The following is a 16,445-nucleotide window of genomic DNA, read 5'->3' on the forward strand; positions in this document are numbered from 1 at the left end:
CCCAATCACCCAGGTCTCTGTACAGACCCCCGGCCAGGGCTCCTTCCTCTGGGCTTTGGGGTTTCAGATGACAGTGGGCATTTGGGGAGTGATGCCCGGTCGACAGCTGGGGTTCCAGGACGAGGGACCGAAGTGGAGATGCATGAGTTGGCAGCCTCGGAGGAGGAGAGGGGCAGTGGGGACTGTTTCACAGGATCCCAGCCAGAAGGCCATCTCCTTCTGGTCCCAGCTGCGTGGAGAAGGGTCCCCAGCAAAGAGAGGCTTTGTTGTCATGGGAAGGCAGGAGAGGAGATGGATATGGGAGCGGAGGGCGGACTCCTGCTTCCCGGGCTTAGGGAGGGGGGTGGCCCAGTTCTGCTCTGTGACACGCGGAGCTCCTGCCCTAGCAAATTCTCAGTGTGATTGTGTTTTTTTCTTTCTTTGACCAGAGACCACCTGGGAGCGCCCCAGCAGTTCTCCTGGGATTCCAGCCAGCCCTGGCCCTCACAGAAGCTCTCTGCCTCTGACAGGTACCGTCCACGCACTACTTCGGGGCACCTGGCGGGCCGTGGGAACCACACACACCTTCAAGGGGGAGGCCACGGCTCTGGAGCCTGGGTCTGAAACCTGGCTGCGGATCATACGGGCCAAACCTGGGGAGGGGTCTAGAGGGCTTGGAGGCCCCGTAGCCTGTAGCCCCGTGGGATGGCAACACCCTGCTAGTGCCGGCAGCAGCTCTGGTCCCTCTCACTCCCTCTCAGGTGCTTAGGGAGGTGGGGGCATGGCTGGGTGAGGTGAAGCGTCAGAGCTCTTAGCTGTCTGCCAGTGTAGGGACCCAAACCGGGGGCACACTTGCTCCACGTGGTTCCCGAAGGCCTCAAGGAATAGGAGTTAAGGAGGCAGATGTTTACAGGGCAGCTTTCAAACAGAATGTCTGGAAAGCAAATGGATTCCTTGCAAGGATATGAGTTCTCTCCATCAGCATAGGTAATGAAGCAGAGGTGGTCAAGGTAGACATTCCTGTAATAGGTGGAGGGTTTATTACTCTTAGGAGACATCTCATTCTGGGATCCCAGGAGGTGGGTTGCAGGACACACCAGTGGGGAGAACACCTTCTGACTTCTTGTGGATTAGACCTTGCATTAAATGTCACCTCCTCCGAGAAGCCTTCCTTGATGGCTCAATTTAGAGTCCTCTCCCATCACTCTGGATCCCTGCTTCCTGCTGTTTCACTGTCCTCAGAGTACTCCTCCCTGTTGGTTGTCACTCTCTCACCCCAGACTGTAAGCTCCCTGAGGTGGAGACTCTTGTCTCTCCTTTTCTTTTGTGGACTCCTCAGTCTCCAAATGGAGCCTGGCCTCAGCTTTGAGTGAATTCACAAATGTGGTGTGTAAACCTGGAATTTGAACATCAGTAGCATTGACAGTGTGGGACAGAGGAGGGGAGGCGTGGGCTGGGGGAGGGGGGTTGGGCAAAAGCAGTTACCTCCTGTGCTCACGTGGAGGGGAGGGGAGCTGAGAGCCCCGTACCCTGCTTGGAACACAAATAAGTTACCGAACGCATCACAGGAAACCAAAGGAAGAGCTGAAAGTCATAAGAGGACTCTTAAACCCTGGATTGGGAAGGGAGCGGTGTGCAGTGTGAGTGGGTGAGGCCTCACCTTTCCCAGTGGGGTGTCTTTCAGTCTCCTCCACCACCGAGAAATCAAAGTGGGATCCAAGCACGTTATTTAGGGCTGTGAAGACTGCCAGCCACAGAACTCAGAACCCAAGTGGTGGCAGAATAGACCTGGAGAACCAGCTGAGGTCTGGGAGAGGGGATTGGGGAGGTGCTTCCCACGGAAAGTTCTTCTAGGCTTTTAAAATGTTTTTATTTATATTTGTGTGTGTGTATATGCATGTATACACACACACACACATATTTTTTTAGTTAAAACTTTTAAAAAAGAACCCCCTGTGGGGCAGGGAAATGGGGCATTTCCTCCTGGTTTCCTAGGGATGCAGCCAGTGCTACATTCTCAGACCAAGTCCTCAGAAATGGGGCCATTCGGCCTTCCTAGCTGTCATGTGGCAATAGGCATTTCCTGGCACACTGCCTTGTCTTTTGTTGCTGTTCTTGTGATTTTTTTTTAACAATAGAAATGCTAGTGTGAATAATGTGAGGTGTGGCCCTCTATCCTGGCTGGCTCCAGGCCACCCAGATGCTAGAAAGAAAACCCAGCTGTCTTTTCCGGCCAGAGGGGTCCACGGAGCAGGACAGGGCCATGACACAGGCAGGGGGAGGCTGGGTCGTGTGAGATGACAGGTGACAATGGCCCAGCCTGCCACCCTGCACAGCTTGCTACGCTGGGCAGCTGGGGCTGGTTAGGGAACTTGCCCTCTGGGTCAGTGGCGTCACCTCTCCAAAGCCTGCTGTCACTGTCCCTGGCCCCAGCAGCATCCTGTTGGTGGGGCCATCCCCCAGAAGGAGGCCTGGGAGGAGCTGGCTCAGGTCACCAGCCCGGAGGCCCCGGCGTGACAAATTCCTGCCTTCACGTCTAGCGCGAGAGCCGCGATAACCCAGCGCTCCGCCGGGTGCCGGGGCTCTGAGGGGCTGAGAAAGGTGGGAGATGGTGGAGAGGGTCAGATCCAGGGATGAGAATTGCCAAGGTGGCCAAGGCATTAGACAGACTTAGGTGGACCCCCAGGGGCCTAGGGCACCTGCTTCCCACGTCCCTGGGATCCCAAGTCTGTCCATTTCTCTGCGAGAAAGGGCTTTGTAGCCAAAGACAGTTGGAAATCCTGTCTACTCTCTTCCCCTTTGGAGAGTACACGTCAGTTCAGAGAAGGCCTGAACTGAAGACCCCGTTTAACTTGGTGCTTCTGTCCTTGTGTGTGTTTGTCTGCATCACACGTACGTACTTGTTAAGCCTCCCTGACTCTAGTGCAGTGGTTGTCAGCTCGGGGGTGATTTTGCCTTCAGGGGACATTCGTGGCTGTCACCAGTGTGGGGAAGAGCTACAGGCGTCTAGTGGGTAGAGGCCAGGGATGCTGCCAGACGTCCTACAATGCACGGGATGGCACAGCCCCACAGTAAAGGGCTGTGCAGCCCCGCTCGTCAGCAGTGCCGGGGTTAGAAGCTCTGTTCTAGAAGGACTCAGAACCTCGGCTCAGCACTGCTCTTTGTCGGATGATGGACGCCAACCCATGACAGTGAGAAGCAGCCGCGAAACATGCAGGACCCCAGCTCATTGATTCTCAGACCCACGTTTTGTTTCCCAGTTTTAATATCTTGGAAATCAATGGTGTATCCTAGTCTAATTGGAAGCATCTTTTTTTTTTTTTTCTTTCTCAGCAGTACGTAAAATAAGGGTGCCTCTAACAGTCAGTGACATCTTACGTTTGTGAAATTGCAGCTCCTTAGACAGGGGCCTCGGGCACACCCCTTCTCCTTGCCAGGCCTCACTTTGCCCATTTATAAATGGGAGGAAGACCATGGCTGAGGTCCTGTCTAGCCCTCCGTGGTTATGATTTGTGGTCCTCTCTACCCTGGGGCATGAACACACGTGTCAACTCTCCATCCACCCTCTGGGATGGAAGCGAAGAGAAACCACCTGTGAGGGTATAGCAGGATCCGAGGTATTTTGCCATCATCTTTTCTGGTTTTTGAATTGAACCTTCTGTCTAAAGAATAGAAGAATAACTGTGTTGGTATTTCTCTCTACGGGGCGGGGGGGCACTAGGATTTTTCCAGCCATTCTTTCCTTCAGTTTTATAAGCAGCTTTCAGGAGATTGAATTTTATTGTGGGGAGAGAAAGAGACTTGATGAAGACATGAAGTAGCTTCAAAAGCTGACTGTCCTCATCCCTGGGCTCCCGGGGCTGTGGGCGCCTTGCCTGGAGACCACTCAGGGCCCTGGATCTCAGCCTCTTTTGTTCTGCTCCTGCTTCTGCAAAGCAACAGTGGTGGAGTTGCAAACCTTTTCATTCAAAAAATATGCCAAACATTGTTCTCAGTACTGGGGATACAGCCACAGACAAGCCAGTCCTTGTGTGGTCCCTGTTCCCGGGAACCTACATTCTAGTGGCAGAGTTGGTCAAACAAGGAGACACGGAATACGTCAGATGTTCGTTGCATGGGCAGCAGGACAGAGTGTGTGACTGGGGCGTGAGGGGTGGCCTCAGTGAGGAAGTGACGTTTCGGTCAAGCTTTAAAGACAAGGAGAAGACGGTATGTGTGTGGGGTGGTGGTGGAGTGTTCTAGGCCAAGGAACAGCTAGTGCAAAGGCCCTGGGGCAGGAGTGACCTTGGCATGTTTGAGAACAGAAAGCAGCCCAGTGTGGCTGGGGGGTGGGGGACAAGAGGGACCGTGGTAGGCGATGAGGGGAGGGGAGTCAGCAGGGACCAGAGAAAGGTGTTGTTGGGATTTCATTCTGAGCGTGATGGTTGGGATGGGGGTGAGAGTGAAATGCAGTGGAAGTGTCTTGTCTTCCTGGGAAGCTGCCTTCTTGAAGCAGTTGGTTAGCAGTGGTGGGGTTGGGGGTTCCCTGCAAGGAGGCGGGGAGGGGGTAAGGACGATGTGGAAGGAAAACTTGACCACATTTATTGACCACAAGCATCCCATATGGTCGTTCCTGAAGATCATGGAAAAACAGGTCAGAAAGAACGTGGGCGGGAACCACAAATGAACCCAGCCAAGCCAAGCTTAGGCAGGTCCCCTTTGAGGAGGCAGAGGGGTGGAGGGTTTACCCATGGGGCTCAGGGTTACTTTTGAGTCGAGCTTCTGGAGAGAGTTGGAAGGGCCACCCATGAACAGGATCGGTTCGTTCTTCTCAGTGCAGGTTTGTCAGATGCCTGAAGCACAGCTGGGGAGAGAGATCTGGAAACACACCCAGTGCCCCCCACAATGGGATTGCACTCTCTGAATGTTGGGGTCAGCACTGGGCCCAGGACTTTCCCTACGTGGCTTCCTCTCAGATCACAGTGGGAGCTGTGTTTGTTCAGTAACTTTATTGGAGCCATTTAATGCCAGCTTTCTGGGGGAGGTCTACGTAAGTCAACTTGAAACCCAAACAGAATGCCGAAGGCTCTATTCAGCGCGTGTTAAAAACCTTCTTTGGGCCAGTTTAACATACACTGTAACAGTAATGATTTATATGGAGAGAAATAGTAACAGGCATATGGAAAGAAAATACGAGTGAAAAATGAGGTTCTGGGATTTTCTTGTTACGCGTTACTGGGTAACACCAGATGACACCATAGACCAGTTCTGTCCCCTAGAACTTTCTGCGCTAACAGAAATGTTCTACATCTACACCATCCGGTATGGTAGCCACTGGCCAGCGGATGTGTCTACTCTGCCTGAGGAATGAATTTTTAATTTTATTTAACTAAGTACTTTTCAAATTTTGGAATAATTTTAGGTTTACAAAAAAAATTGTGGGCTTCCCTGGTGGCGCAGTGGTTGAGAGTCTGCCTGCCAATGCAGGGGACACGGGTTCGAGCCCTGGTCTGGGAGGATCCCACATGCCGCGGAGCAACTGGGCCCGTGAGCCACAATTGCTGAGCCTGCGCGTCTGGAGCCTGTGCTTCGCAACAGGAGAGGCTGCGATGGTGAGAGGCCCACGCACCACGATGAAGAGTGGCCCCCGCTTGCCACAACTAGAGAAAGCCCTCGCACAGAAACGAAGACCCAACACAGCCATAAATTAATTAATTAATTAATTTAAAAAAAAATTGTGAAGACAGTACAGAGAGTTCTTATATACCCTTTACTCAGTTTCCGCTAACGTTAACGTTTTACATAACCGCGGTCCAGTTGTCAAAACTAAGAAATCAATGTGGTACAGTATTATTAACTAAACTAGATTTCGTTCGATTGCATCAATTTTTCCAGTATTGTCCTCCTTATGTTCTAGGATCCCATCCTGGGTACCACCCTGCATTTAGATTCTATTTAAATTTCACTTGTTAGAATTTGAATAGCCACCTGTGACTAATGGGGCTGGGCAGTTATGGAGAGTAAGTTCCTTTCTGAGCTTCTGGGCCTGGACGTGCATTAAGTTTGCATTTGTGTTTCCCTTTGGGATGGAGGAAATCTATCTCTTATTGAGTTCCCCTGGGAGTGGAGATGTTGGGGAAACCTGGGTTCCGAGGCTGGCTTTGCCTGGCCTGGGGCCTGACTCCGCTGAGGGCTCATGCTTGGAGAAACAGCCTGCCTCCAGGGAAGCCAGATCACAGGGGAGTGAGTTCTGATGTTGATCAGGGAGGACCTGCCTTTGAGTCTGGAGTCTGTGCAGACAGACAGCTGTGCTTCCCCTGAGCAGTGCTCCCCAGGAAAGGGGCTCCAGAGCCCAGGGCCCTCACCCACACACCTTCTTCTCCAGATCAGGAAGCCCCGGCTACTCCCACATAGGAGCAAACGGGGACTCTCACCTACTGCAGCGTTAGCAAGTTACCAGGCCCAGAGTGGCTGCCATGGCCCTCAACTAGGAATCACTGTTGACCCCAGGGAAGGCCATAGGGGGCCACCTTTTCCTTTAGGAACATGTGCCTGTTGGCTGAGGCCCCAGGGGCCCTTACAAAGGCCTGTTTAACCTTTGACGCCCTGGAGAATAGATGCAGGTTTCCAACCCTTCACACCCACGGACACATGTATTGTGAGTTCTCTTTGGGGGAATACAGTTTACATCTTAGACAACCAGGGAGGCAACAGGGATTGGGTAGCCAGACAGAAATTTCAAGACCAGAAGGCTTTCCAGACCAGAAGGCTATAAATGTAAAACCGCTCCCCTAAGCAGACCCCAGCAGACGCAGCACACACCTGGGAAGGTGAATACGACAAAGAGCATCTTTCCAAGGCCCCACAGGGCGTGGTGGGGCCGTGAGGCAGGGATGGTGCCTACTGTGCCTTCAGAGATGCTGAGTACAGATCTGGCTCTGGTGTTTGCCTTGGTAGCCTGACTCCAAAACATGCTTTCCAACAACCCCGGCTGTGTTTCCCAAAGTGGGTTCCACGGTACCCACTGCTTTTCCCGCCCCCATCCGGGTCCTTTGTCCATGTAAGTGTGGACTACCACACTGCTGCCTTGATTGAGATTCACAGAGCATGTCAGCATATTTTAAGCCTACCGTAAAGAAACCAAGTTAAATCTGAGCAACAGGGGGGCATTTGTCCCAAACTCTTTGGGCCGTCAGACCCTGCCCTTTACTGTCACTGCAGAACACTTGTAAGGAACGTCCTGCAGAATTGGTGGTTGCATCACTTGCCTGGGGAGGGACTCCGTCCCGCCAGGCTTAAATGTCGTAGGAGGGAGGGAAGAAGGATTTCCAGAACAAGGGCCCTGGAGCTCCCAGGTTTCTTCGAGTTGAGGAAGGAAGGTACTCGTCTGTTCCAGAGAGAAGGGAGATGAGGCTGGACCCACAGGAGGCAGAAGGAAGGTGTCCAGAGCTGATTTTCTTGTTTGGAAGAAGAAAGTCTTGTCTTTGGAGTTTTTTAGAGAACAGAACCTAGACAGTGGGGCTTGGAGGATGGACTGTCTTACAGGGCAGATTGGAGCTGGGCGATGGGGTCAGAGCTGTAGGGAGGGTGAGGTCTGGGCAGCGAACGATGCTGGCAACTCTCTGTTGGTCTTCTTATTTTCCGTTTTTTTATCCCCTCCGCCCACCCCCAGCAAATGACTTCTTTCTACCAAATATCCGGCCCCTTCTCTCATTGTGTATCTCCCAAGCCCTCTCTTTGTCTGTTTAACTGCCCATAAAGAGGAATGAAATGTGTGCGTGTGTGTTTTTATATTTGTATTTGAAGTTACTGAAGTTACTAGATAGAGCTTTCTGTTCCCTTTTCTTATCTTAAAAACAGCTGAATTTGGGAGTTTATGTTTTTTTTTGTATCCCCAACTGAATTATGGTCCTTATGGTTATGAGTGATCCTTGACCATATTTTATTTTTTCCCCTGGGAGGCTGGAGGCCTCTAAAGCACGCACCCCTGGCCTTGTTTGTTTTCAGTCTCACCCTCAGTAAGCCAAGGGCCCAGCGGTGGGGGAGTGCCCATCAGGACCGTCGTGGGTAGCTGTAACTGTTCAGATCCCCACGGAGGACTTTTCCAAAGGTGCCGGAACTGTTGAAGTAAAGTGCAGGGAGACAGGGTGTCAGGGGAGAGCTGCTGTATGGGGAGAAATGGTTGAATGGAAAATTAGATTTTCCTTTCCCAGTAATTGTTTTGACATGAGCGGTAATTAGCCAACAGCTGACAGACCAGAACTGAAGTGAGAACAAGAGGATGGATTAGGGGCAAATGCCACTGCGTTAGATGGTTCCCAGCAGCCGTTAGCATGGGGGCTGCCAGGCTGGGAGAGGCTGCAAATAGGAGAAGGGTGTGTTGAGGGTGCACTTTTGAGGTGCTGTGGAAGGAGAAGACGGGGGTCGGAAGGGCAGCCTCTGCCCTCAAGAAGATGGGGACCACCTTGGGTTAGAGGGACCCAGCACCATCAAAGGTAGTGACTGGTTCTAAACTAAGGCCTGTTCAGGTAAGAACTTACGTATTCCATTTTCGTAATCAACTGAACTGTGGTTGCATTTTTTTGGTTGTTGATAGATTTTAGGATCAGGGCGATGCTGGCTTTGTATAGTAAACTGGGAAACTCACCAGGTGTTTCTGTACTGTGCAGTCTGGGCCTATGTATTTCTTTTAAGAGTTTGAACCGCTTTGCCTGTAAAACCATCTGGGTCTGGTGCCTTTTGGAGGGGAGGTCATTTTTCAAAGGTTTTACTCATTCTGGTGTTTCTGGTATCCTTTGAAACCATTTTTATCATTTGAATCTTATGGAAAGTTTTGTATTTATTAGCATGGAATTATAAATAATATGCTCTTGCATTAAAAAAAAATACTCAAGTCTGTTTGCCGTGCGTATGTTTGCTCTCTAATTCCTAATTCTAAGCATTTGTGTTTTCTCTCACTCTCAAATTAGGCTGATCTGCCTTTTTTAATCACTATTAGTCTCCACTCCCCCTCACCACTGACCTGCCCTGAACCAGCCAGGGTTGCAAATGTTATCCTGTCTCCTAACTCATTAATTTCTCTTGCCACATTTATATCCTTTTCTCATGTTTTCCTTTGATTTATTTTATTGGCTTAAAAAATTTCTTTTCTAATTTCTTAAGTTGAATGTTTAGTCTGTTTATTTTTATTCTCTTGGCTTTGGTAATGAAATAATTAAGGCTATGGATTTTCCTCCAAATATAATTCAGGCCCTATCCCATTTGTTTTGATAGGTTCTTCCTCATTATTTTCAAAATATTGTATAATTATAGTTTTAAATTCTTCTTTGACCTGAGATTATTTAAGAGGGTGTTTTCTTAAATTTTCAAGTGTTTGGGAGTCGGGGGGGGGCGGGTGAGGACCTTGTATATTTTGTTCTTTCATTATTAGTATCTACTTTTATTGCTTTCTGGTCAAAGAATGTGCCTTGTGTTATTTATGCCTTTTGCAATTTATCAATACTTTATTTGTGACTTAAATAGGCCCAACTTTTTTTTTTTTATGTTGCATGGATTCTTGGTAAAAGATATTACCTCTGTTTATAAGGTGTGATGTTTAATCCATCTAGTTCAATCAGCCTTTTAAATTAAATGACTAAGATATTCCACATCCTGACTTTTGTTCACGAATCAGTCCTAGACTGAAAGCAGTATGTTAAGATTTCCTACTGTTGTCTTTAGGTTCTCCAGCATTTGTGTTTTATCTATTTCAGCGCTATGCTCCTTGATAAGGAAAATTTCTCCAATGTTATGCCTGCCTTGTGGGTTGTATTTATCAGCAGTCTAGTGCCCTTCCTGGCCTGGCCTGTGCTGACCTGAGTAGATTCTCCTCGGCAGCCATAGCTTCTCTGATGCCCTTGGAATCCTGGCCCTCCCTCCTCACCCCCCTTTTATCTAGAGGATTCCTGGATAGAGTCAGCAGTTGAGCAGCCTCTTGAGGGCCCTGGGTGTAGACCAGGAGCGTGGATGGCCACATGGGGTTAATTTGTTGTTTCTCCTTGTGTCCCTAAGCCACTGCCCTGGGGGCCAGCTCTGTGGCCAGTGTTTTGTTGTCCTGGTGTGTCTGTGCCCACCCTTCTTCCAGAGTGTCCGGCCAACAGGCAGATCGGGAGAAACCCAGCTACCCACAAGAATCTGCTGAGTGCGCCTCTGTTCACAGGTGGCCCTGGATTTTTCGCTGCAGTTGGGGGAGAATGGGGGGCACTCCCCAGCATGAAAAAGGTTCTCCATGGGGTGGCCTTCATACCCCATTGCTTGCCCCCAGCCCTTGCTCTGTGAATGGGTAGGTGGTAGTAATTTCGGCCTCTCCTTCACCTCCTCCCTCCCTGCAGGGTGGTGTCAGCAAGAACCACCAAGAGCTGGACGTGGGTCTGTGCATCTTTCTCCAGGCCGGCCTGTAGTTGTCTGTGTTGTAGCAAATCCTCCAAGCCTGGGACATGAGGAAGGCATGCTTTCCTGGTGTCCAGAGATCAATGCGGGCTTGGGGTTCAAGGCCAGGAGATTCAGGAGCAGAAGCAGCGGCCTTCCCTCTCTCCATCCTTCCCCTCTCTGTTCATGAAGTACTCTGTAACTTTACAGACCTCTTTTGCAGTTATTGTCTCGTTGGATTTTCATCCCAACAAAGTAGAGAGAGACTAGGTAGAACTGTCCCCATTTTACAGATACAGAAGCTGAGGCTCACGTAACTATATCTATGAGAGGGCAGCGCCACCTCCGGGAACTGAGGATGCATGGGCTGCGGTGTGTACGTGTGATGTCAGGACCAGGCAGCAGCGTCGGGGGCTTCAAATCAGCCCCGATGGGAGCCTTGAGGCCACAGAAATTGGCAAATGCTACAGACCAGAGCTTCCCATCCCCCGCCTTGAAGGGCAAGTGTATCAGCTCATGTTGGGAGCATGAGTGAGTGTCATAGGGATAGAGTTTTAGAGCCTTGAATTTTTTTTTTTTTTTTAGACTTTAGGAAAACTGGGACTCAAGAAGGATGTCATATGATCCCCTGGCTATTAAATGGCAAAACCAAATTTCATGGAAACCAGTGAAGCCCGTTCTCTTTCCATTACACTTATGTTACAGTGGGTGAGGGTGAGAAGGTCCTCAGGGAGAAGTTCCTTGGAGGCGGGGCGGGGGCAGGATTTGTAGGAAACTGTGGGTGGGGCCATCTGACTCTGTAGAGAGATTGGACCCTTGATCAGCACCCGTGACCACAGCCGATGAGGTATTTTCAGCGATGGCTGTTGGACTGTGATGACTGACCTCCTACTAAGCATCTTTCTTTTCTTCTCTGGTTGGAAAAGAAACTTGGTCCCCCAAGAGATAGGTAGTTGGGTGCTGGGGATTAGAGAGATGCTCTCAGCCCACCTCCAGCTCAGCAGATACGGATGAGATCCTAAGAGGTGGTCCTGGCCATGCATGACCCCTCAGAACCAGGCAGTGAGGGAGGAGAAGGGGCTGCAGCTGCCCCTGTGGTCTGCAAGATCGGAGGGGCCTATCTGTGGCCAGCGCAGCATCTGAGCCGTGTTTCTGTCCCCGCAGTGAATGGATACCACACGTCAGGGACCCCAGCGCACCCTCCTGAGACTGCCCACATGAGTGTCCGAAAATCCACCGGTGATTCCCAGGTAAGGGGTCCTGTTCCGGGTTGTAGGGGCAGCCATTGAGGCAGGCCCAGGGAGGTGTCATTAGGATGGGGATGCCATGGGGGTCCAGGTGGCTACAGCCCAGTCCTGCCCCAAGTAGAAAGTGGTCGGTATCTGGGTCATTCCAACGTACCATGATTGTGGGAGAGCAGGCGATTGTGGTTTGGTTTTCTCTAGAAGTTGAAGATGGATTTTTCGGTTGTTTTTTTGGCCGCGCCAGATGGCATGTGGGATCTTAGTTCTCTGACCAGGGATCGAAACTGTGCCCCCTGCAGTGGAAGCACAGAGTCCTAACCACTGGACCGCCAGGGAAGTCCCTAGAAGTTGAGGATGGTTTTGATGAGGTGATGGTGATGGGATTATAACTGTTCTTGGGGTAGAAGGTTCCATCCCGCTGTCTGGATTCCTAGTACAGAGTCCAGATTTCCCAACGCTTTAAGAATATGGATGAGGCCAGGCCATTTTCCTTTTCTGCACGCCCTTTTCCCACCACCTGACTTCACCCAGAATGGAACTGAGTCAGACATTTACCACATAACAGAGGGACAGCTACGGTGTGGAAGGACATGGGAGGGTGTTTTAAGATTCCCAAACTGCGTTCTCATTTGTCATCTCAGCTGACACTTGTGCAAGCACAGGAGGGAGGTGTCAGTATGATTCCCGTGTTACAGATGAGGTCACGGAGTCTCAGACCGGTTAAGTGACTCGCGAGGGTTGACACGATTACCAGGTGGTCAGACTGGACTTGATGCCGAGTTCTTCCAGTGTCATTAAGCTGTGTCTGAGGAACTGAGGACTGGTCTTATGTGGTCCATCCATGAATTATCCAGAAGATGTCCCTAAGCAGAAGCCTCCAAACCAGCCCTTTCCAGGGGTGAAAATGCCAGGCCCCAAGGATGGTGGTGGTGGTGGTGGTGGTGTTGATGATGATGATGATGATGTGATAACAATAGTTGCTTGTTGTCAACAACAGTGGGTTCTATGTGCCAGTCACTGAAAGAGAGACCTTGTGGTCTGTGACAGCAGGTGGCTTCAGTGTGACACTTAGCTTTAATGCAGGCAAGAAGGTTAAACCTCAGAAACCTAATTATGTTCTTGTCTTAGGAGGCTGGGCGTTGGGCTCAGGTCAGTTCAGTTCGAACTCTGGAAGAGAATTGGGACGTCTGGGTGGACCAAGGCTCCTTCCACGCTGATGGGTTGACAAATCTCCCGGGCCTCATGTTAGAATGCAGATTCTGATTCAGGAGGTCTGGGGAGGGGCCGGAGGTTCCCTGTTTCTCATGAGCCCCCAGGGTGATGCTGACGCTGCTGGTGGGGGGTGTGGACCGTGGCAGGACAGGCGAGGATCCGGGCACAGTTAGTCGTGCCAGCACGTGTGTGTCCCCTTCACCCCCTGCTCGTGGCACACATCACAGCCCTGGCTCCGTGTGTTTCCTGCAGAGCCCCCCTCTCAACACAGCCTCTTTCAGTCCATTTGAAATGAAGCTTATTTGCCACCTAACTATGGAGTGTTTTCTTAAGACATCAGCCCAAGCTCTGCTGTGGTTTCCCAGCAACTAGAAAAGCTGGTCTACCCTGGGCAAGAATATGGAAACAACCCCTTCCTCCCCGCACCCCCCCATCATTCTTCTCTCGTTCCCTAATGGAACCTGGCTCCCCCCATCCCGAAATACTGTGAAGCTGTTTCTTAACCATATAAAACAAAATGTATCCTGATACATATAACCTCCTGGCAAGCCAATTGGACAGTGTGCTGCCATAAGCCTTTGACCCATGAATTTCCTTTCCTGCATCTGTTCTTGGGATACATTCAGGGATTCTGATCTATGTGTGAGGCTGTTCACTCAAGCATGATTTACAGCCCTGCGACCTTGGACCCAACCTAATTATCCAGCAACAGGGGATGGGTAAAATGGATGATGGCACCGAACATCCATCCGGCCAGAGAGACCACGCAGCCGTGAAGACTCCTTCTTCCGAAGAAAATGTCGTGACTCCGGAAAATGCTGAGACATAATGTTGAGTGAGAAAAGCAGAACAAAACTGCATGTATGGTCAGTCTTATCTGGGGGGAGGAAATCTATCCATATGTGAAGACAACTGACTGGAAGAAAAAATAAACCCGAACATTGGTGGCGTTGCCGTCCGGTTCTCAACCAGGGGACGTTTGGCAGTGTTTGGAGATATTTTGGTTGTCACAGCTGGGCAGGGGGTGCTACTGCTATCTAGTCAGTAGGGGCCGGGATGTCACTAAGCATCCCACAGGGCACACGACAGCCTCCACCACAAAGCATTCCTCAGGTTGAAAAGATGATTGGTGCTGACGTTGAGCAACCTTGGTCTAAGGTGATTTTTATTCTCTTTAGACTTTTGGGTGTTTTTTAAGTTTCCTAAAATGAACACATTTTACTGTCATAGAAGGCGTTATAAAACAAGGAGTTAGAGGCGAGGTATTGGGGATGCAGGGAAGATCAGCTCTGGAGAGCCAGGCCAGGCCTGGGCACTGCTTCAGGACAGGTGGAGTCCAGTGCCTTGTTTTTGGATGATAACATCGAGAGGGGGAGGTATCATCAAAGTAACAAGAATAAACAGTGCAGTGCATGGAGAGAGCAAATATGCATTCGTTCACTAGTTCCCCGGCTGTGAAAGCGTTTGTGAACCTGCAGAGCTGGCTGTCCTCAAAGGCACCAGAGGCCAATCATAGAAATGGGTTAAGAAGGGTTGATATTTCCAGAGAGCACTACTGACAAATGGTCCCCAGAGTAGATATAGCGCACTTCAGCCTGCATAGTATTTACTACCCCATCCCAGGCTGTCAACTATAATTAGTGACAATTATCACCTAATAATATTGAAAGAAAGAAAGAGTGAATGAGTGAATGAATGAATGAACGAATGAACAAACACATGGCCCTTTGAGAGGCAGGGTTGGGGGTGGATAAAGTAGCTTGTCACACCCCTGTTGCGCTCGTTTTCTGCTACCTGCCCCCTCCCTGAGCAAGCTAATCAGGAAAATTAATGTTGGGCAGGTAGGGGGCATTATCTAATCTTCACGGAAACCGGGAGTGTGTCTGTACCGTCGTGGGTGGGACTGATGGCTGGGTGCCCAGCACCCCAGGGGTGGTGCCCACCCCAGTTCTGGGAGACCTGGAGGGCCAGGCACAGGTGATGGTGATTTGGCGCCACTCAGTGGAGGTTTGCAAGTCTGCAGCTCTGGGGCAGGCTGCCTGGACGCTGGATGCACGGGGCCCACCTGATCGGAGGTTGGGGGATCAAAGGCTGAGGATAGTCTTGCTGGCCATGGCAGAAGCACTTCTGAGCCTGTCCCCTGCCCGCCCGCCTGCCTGCCCGCCCGCCCGCCTGCCTGCCTGCCTGTCTGCCCGCCTGCCCGCCCGCCCGCCCGCCCGGGGCTAGGGTGGTGTGAACCCCCTCTGCTCCTCGTGCAGGTACTGGGAGGGCAAGGAACCTGCCCACCAGAGCCCAGGCTGTTTAGTGACCCACCTTTCAACTGTTTTAGATTCCCATGAACTGCCCCCCAGGAAGGCTATCTTTAGACACAGGGGAGAGGAAAGGGAATGGGACTTCGAGCTTGGAAACTTAAGGGACCCATTGGCGGTGAGATTCTGAGAGCTCATTTACTTAATTGGGCTCCCCCTCCCCTACTTGGTAAATAGCACATGTTCTATTGAGCATCTGTTTCTTTGCCGGGCACTGAGTCACAGACAGATGTAGTAGCCCTTGTCTTTTTTTTTTTAATTAATTAATTTATTTATTTTTGGCTGCCTTGGGTCTTCGTTGCTGCACGCGGGCTTTCTCTAGTTGCAGCGAGTGGGGTGCTACTCTTCGTTGCGGTGTGCGGGCTTCTCATGGCGGTGGCTTCTCTTGTTGCGGAGCACGGGCTCTAGCCGTGCGGGCTTCAGTAGTTGCAGCACGCGGGCTCAGTAGTTGTGGTGCACGGGTAGCCGTTGCCTTGATGGAGTTAATAGCTGGGACTGGAGAAAGAGGTAAATGTTTATTTCATTTTGGCAGTGATAGGGCCTGGAGGGAGTGTGTGCTCTGAGGACCTGACCAGGTGGTGGTGGAAACATCGAGATGGGCTCTTTAAGAAAGCTAAGACTGGAAAGATGAGCAAGGGTTTAGCTTGGTAAAGAGGTGGTGGTAGAGGAACAGCATTCCAGGTGGAGGGAACAGCGTACGTGGATGCCTAGAGGCAGGATTTCGAAGAAGCCATGGAGTCCGAGTGGGGCTGTGGTTTACTGTGTTAGCAGGTGTGGGGAGGGCACAAGAGGGGGCTGGACGAGTCCGCAAGGCTGTTGTGAGGAGCTCGGGTTTTGTCCTAACAGCGCTGGGAGCCATTGAGAGGTTTCATGCTGGGTCCCACTTGCTGAGGGTGTGGGACCCAGACTCTTCACAGGGTAAGGAGACAGGGTCAGGAAGACATTGCAGAGTCAGGGGCTCGCTGAATTGGCTGGGAATGACACACTGCCGTCTCCCAGGCACTGCCTCGTCTGTCACCACCCTCAGTGGGTCCTCACAGTGACAGTAGAGCAGCCCAGGCGAGGCCAGGAAACCAGGCTGGGGAGGGGTTTTTAAAAAGAGGAGAAAAACCTTCTAGAATCATAGGAAAAGGAAATTTAAAAAAAAAAACTTTTGTTATGGACATGCGTAAACATTTATAAGAATAGAAGGACTATTATAATAAAGGACCATGGACCAGTCATTTAACTTCAATTATTCAGCCAATCTTGTTTCATTTAAACTCCCATCACAGGACTTCCCTTGTGGTCCAGTGTTAAAGAATCCACCTTCCAA

At 50.7% G+C, this 16,445-nt stretch overlaps 1 protein-coding gene across 5 annotated transcripts in view; it reads left to right on the top strand.

Moving 5' to 3' along the window:
• GAS7 (growth arrest specific 7) overlaps nucleotides 1–16,445 on the top strand; it is a 193,822-nt gene that overhangs the window by 141,950 nt on the left and 35,427 nt on the right. For all 5 annotated transcript variants that reach the window (XM_061174896.1, XM_061174897.1, XM_061174898.1 and 2 more), the window contains exons 3-4: nucleotides 429–509; nucleotides 11,530–11,615. In XM_061174896.1, the coding sequence (XP_061030879.1) occupies nucleotides 429–509; nucleotides 11,530–11,615 (167 nt within the window). The remainder of the gene's footprint in view (nucleotides 1–428; nucleotides 510–11,529; nucleotides 11,616–16,445) is intronic.

The sequence above is a fragment of the Eubalaena glacialis genome, chromosome 19 (assembly GCF_028564815.1).
Source record: "Eubalaena glacialis isolate mEubGla1 chromosome 19, mEubGla1.1.hap2.+ XY, whole genome shotgun sequence".
NCBI lineage: Eukaryota > Metazoa > Chordata > Mammalia > Artiodactyla > Balaenidae > Eubalaena > Eubalaena glacialis.